The sequence below is a fragment of the Solanum stenotomum genome, chromosome 8 (genome assembly GCF_019186545.1).
Source record: "Solanum stenotomum isolate F172 chromosome 8, ASM1918654v1, whole genome shotgun sequence".
Lineage (NCBI taxonomy): Eukaryota > Viridiplantae > Streptophyta > Magnoliopsida > Solanales > Solanaceae > Solanum > Solanum stenotomum.
Window position 1 is genome coordinate 24,128,180 of NC_064289.1, and position 3,229 is coordinate 24,131,408.

Consider the following 3,229-nt stretch of genomic DNA (forward strand, 5'->3'; position numbering starts at 1 on the left):
GTAGACAACATTTAATTTGATTCTAAAAATTAATCAAAGGGACAACAAATCATGGATCACTATGATCTATGCAAGAATATATATAACAAAAGAAAAGGGAATCTGAACATGTAAAGTCTTCTTCCAGGATATAAACCACGCAATTTGTACAAATTTGATTCTTCCCTATTCCAATAGGACTACAATAATTTCTTCCCCTAATAATTGCAGTTACATAAATACCATGCATACTTACTACATTAATACAACTGTGAGAAAAAAGATGTATGATCCAATATATAAATAACATCATAAACAAAGCTCCAGTAGAAATACAATTGTCATTAATTTAAGAGTAAAAATAACTGAAAACTAACATAGATATTATTTCCAAACAAACATACTTTCACAGTATCACCAACTCAATATGCGAAGGCACTTCTCTTTCAAGCTGGAGCTTAGCATATTTTCTTGCAATTCGCACAGGCTTACTTTCCCTTGGTTCCCCCTCAATACGAAAAAACGCTAGTGGAATAGGATCAACCAAGATTTTCTCAAGCACAATAGCATTTTCCAAAAAATATCTAACGAGTTCAAGCTCACTAGTACGGCCATAATATCCGTACAGCTTGAGCACTTTTAGGTGATGAAGAGGACATCTTGCGACCTTTCTACACTCTCTTTTTGACCTCTTTGGTTTGATCCACACCAACTGCCAATAAGAAAATCAAACAGCAACAGTTATTATCACAAACTCAAAACTAGGAGAAGAATCACAAAGTTGAACATCAAGATAAAACCAACCGTACAACAAAATCAACATAGCATCACCACCAGTATCCAGAATGGAAAAAGGATATGCAGTAGCTATGGGACTTGTGATTTCATCTCCAAGAGAAAACTGCTTGTTTACAAAGCTTATTGAGACATAAACTAAGACTCTAAAATAGCTATGATTTACAGAAAAAGGGGAAAAGAAAAAAAAGTTTTACATTTTCTAGAAAAAACCATCAATCCAAATCCCTATTCCACAATTCATTTGGTTGGGAACGCTCCTACCAAACACATCCCATGAGTCCCAAAAACATAGTTGAAGTCCTCATCTTCATAGCCTCTATTATGATATATTCATCCTAGAAAGCACTACTCTACTGCCACCAGCAACTTACTTCACAACTTTCATTGCTGGCTTGTTCTTTTCGGAAATCGGTTCATAAATTGGTTTACAGTACAAATAACTTTATAAAAATTTTGGGAGCAAAATAGTCATTATAAACGATACTTCCATATTCTGCCATACATGTCTATCTATTATTTGCAAGTTTAAGAATGAAAATCTCGTAATGTAGTCAACTGTCAAGTTACCGACAGAAGTAGTAATACAAATGAGATGCCAGAATCAGGATTCCATTCTGGAGGAAATCCAGCATACCAAAGCGCTGTTAGATTCTAAGACAGCATGGATGATAAAAGTGGATGAATTATGAAAGAGGCAATTCAGTCAACACATCTACCCACAACCCGTTGAAGAATGGACACCTAAATAAGGGGAAGGCCTGTTAAGAAACACATTCATACAGAATTTGAAGTATAGAAGAACATTTCTGAAACAAAACTCAAAATGGCCAAATAAAACTTGACACTTACATTCAACTCAAATTCCGTCAACTGTGGAGCAGCCTCTATGACATTAGTGCAATCTAAGAAAGTTCTGTCCTCCCATGCTTCCAAAACTAAGACAAATTTCTTGAGCATGGTAAGTTGAGGAATCTTGTATTTCCCCAAATAAACCTGGGGGAAAATTAAAGCACACCAATTAGTACAAGCAGCAAAGTATAGGTATATATACACACACATTTCAAAAGTTTGTTCACTGACCAATCCATACTCACAATGTTTACCGAATATTGTAATGTCAGAATTTATCTTGAGGACCTCCAGCTGAGAAAGAAGACAAGAAGAAATACCAGACAACATGGCATCCAAAATATTTGTGGGAAAACCCAAAGCATGTAACTCAATCAGCATCGGAACATTAACAAGCACTAATCGAGCTGCTGATAATGTAGTTGAAAGTGTTACAAGGTTTGTATCACAGATTTTAAGTGATTTTAGTGCTATACAGTACCATATACTCAAGTATTTCAACTTGACGGAAGGACCAACGACTTGAAGATTTACCAACGTTTCCGATGCATGAACCGTCAGTTCTTCAAGAGATGGACAATTGTAAATGAAGAACTCAACAACTTCCCCTGTCAAATTTACGGACTTGAATAACAGTACCTTTAAAGACTTAAAAAAATTATGCAAGAGAGGTGGCAGCTTGTTCAAACGAGGTTGAGCAGAATAGTCATAGTCATTGAGACCAAAGTGTTGGACGGGGAAGTTATAACAACTCCCACTATATTGAGGTAAATCCCCACCATCTAACAAGTCCAACTCTAGCCTTTGAACTTGCCTAGCAACGGCAAACTCAAGCCACCTATCAATCTTATGCTGGGCAAATTTGTTTAAATCAAAAGAAATACGAAATTGGTCTAATCTCTCAACTTTGCACATTTTCAAAGTACGGCTGACCCATCTGATGTACTTCTTCATATACATTTTCCTCCGCTTGGGATTTAATGCTACTTCATTTAATGGTTTGGTGGCATTAAAATCAAGCCTATAAATATATGTCCACAAGGGTAACCATCTTTTGGAGAGGACACTGGTGTCTGCTGCTTCCTTAACAGTAAGGAAAGACAGTATATGTACCAGAATTTCATCAGGTAACTTACTAATGTGATCCTCTGCAGAGCACTAGAAAATAGAAAAAGAAAAGCAGTTTCATCAAATCAAACCAAATCCATTTTAATCATGAATCACAAAAGAATTGCTGCCTAAGCCTAGTAGTTTACCTTCTTTAGAGCAAAATTATTGGAAAGTTGATGTCTTTTCGCCATGAGAGTATATAAACACACTTTTTAACTTTAACCAAACACTTGAAAACTGTTTAAAACCTATTTTGAGCACCTACAATAAGCCAATCCAGACAGACAGTTAGTGAGAAAAAGTATGCATTTTTCTTCATAAGATACTCGAAAAAATTTATTAAAAATGGAATTAAATTACAAACAGCTGGCTTAAAATTCCATGTTTTGTGTAAATTCGAACCTAAAATCTTCAACTTTTGGAATAAGATTTATATAATTAAAAATTAAATTAAAAAATACTATAGTTAGACAATTCAAAATCTTTACAAAAT

General features: G+C 34.9%; 1 protein-coding gene across 1 annotated transcript; it reads right to left on the minus strand.

The window, feature by feature from the left end:
* Positions 1–385: 385 nt before the first annotated feature.
* On the minus strand, positions 386–2,994 carry LOC125873631 (F-box/LRR-repeat protein At3g58900-like). The gene is made up of 5 exons (XM_049554519.1): positions 2,883–2,994; positions 1,858–2,784; positions 1,627–1,770; positions 1,345–1,428; positions 386–691 (listed from the first exon to the last, which is right to left on the minus strand). The coding sequence occupies exons 1-5, from the start codon at positions 2,925–2,927 to the stop codon at positions 386–388; spliced, it is 1,506 nt and encodes a 501-aa protein (XP_049410476.1). The 5' UTR covers positions 2,928–2,994.
* Between the last annotated feature and the right edge of the window lie 235 nt (positions 2,995–3,229).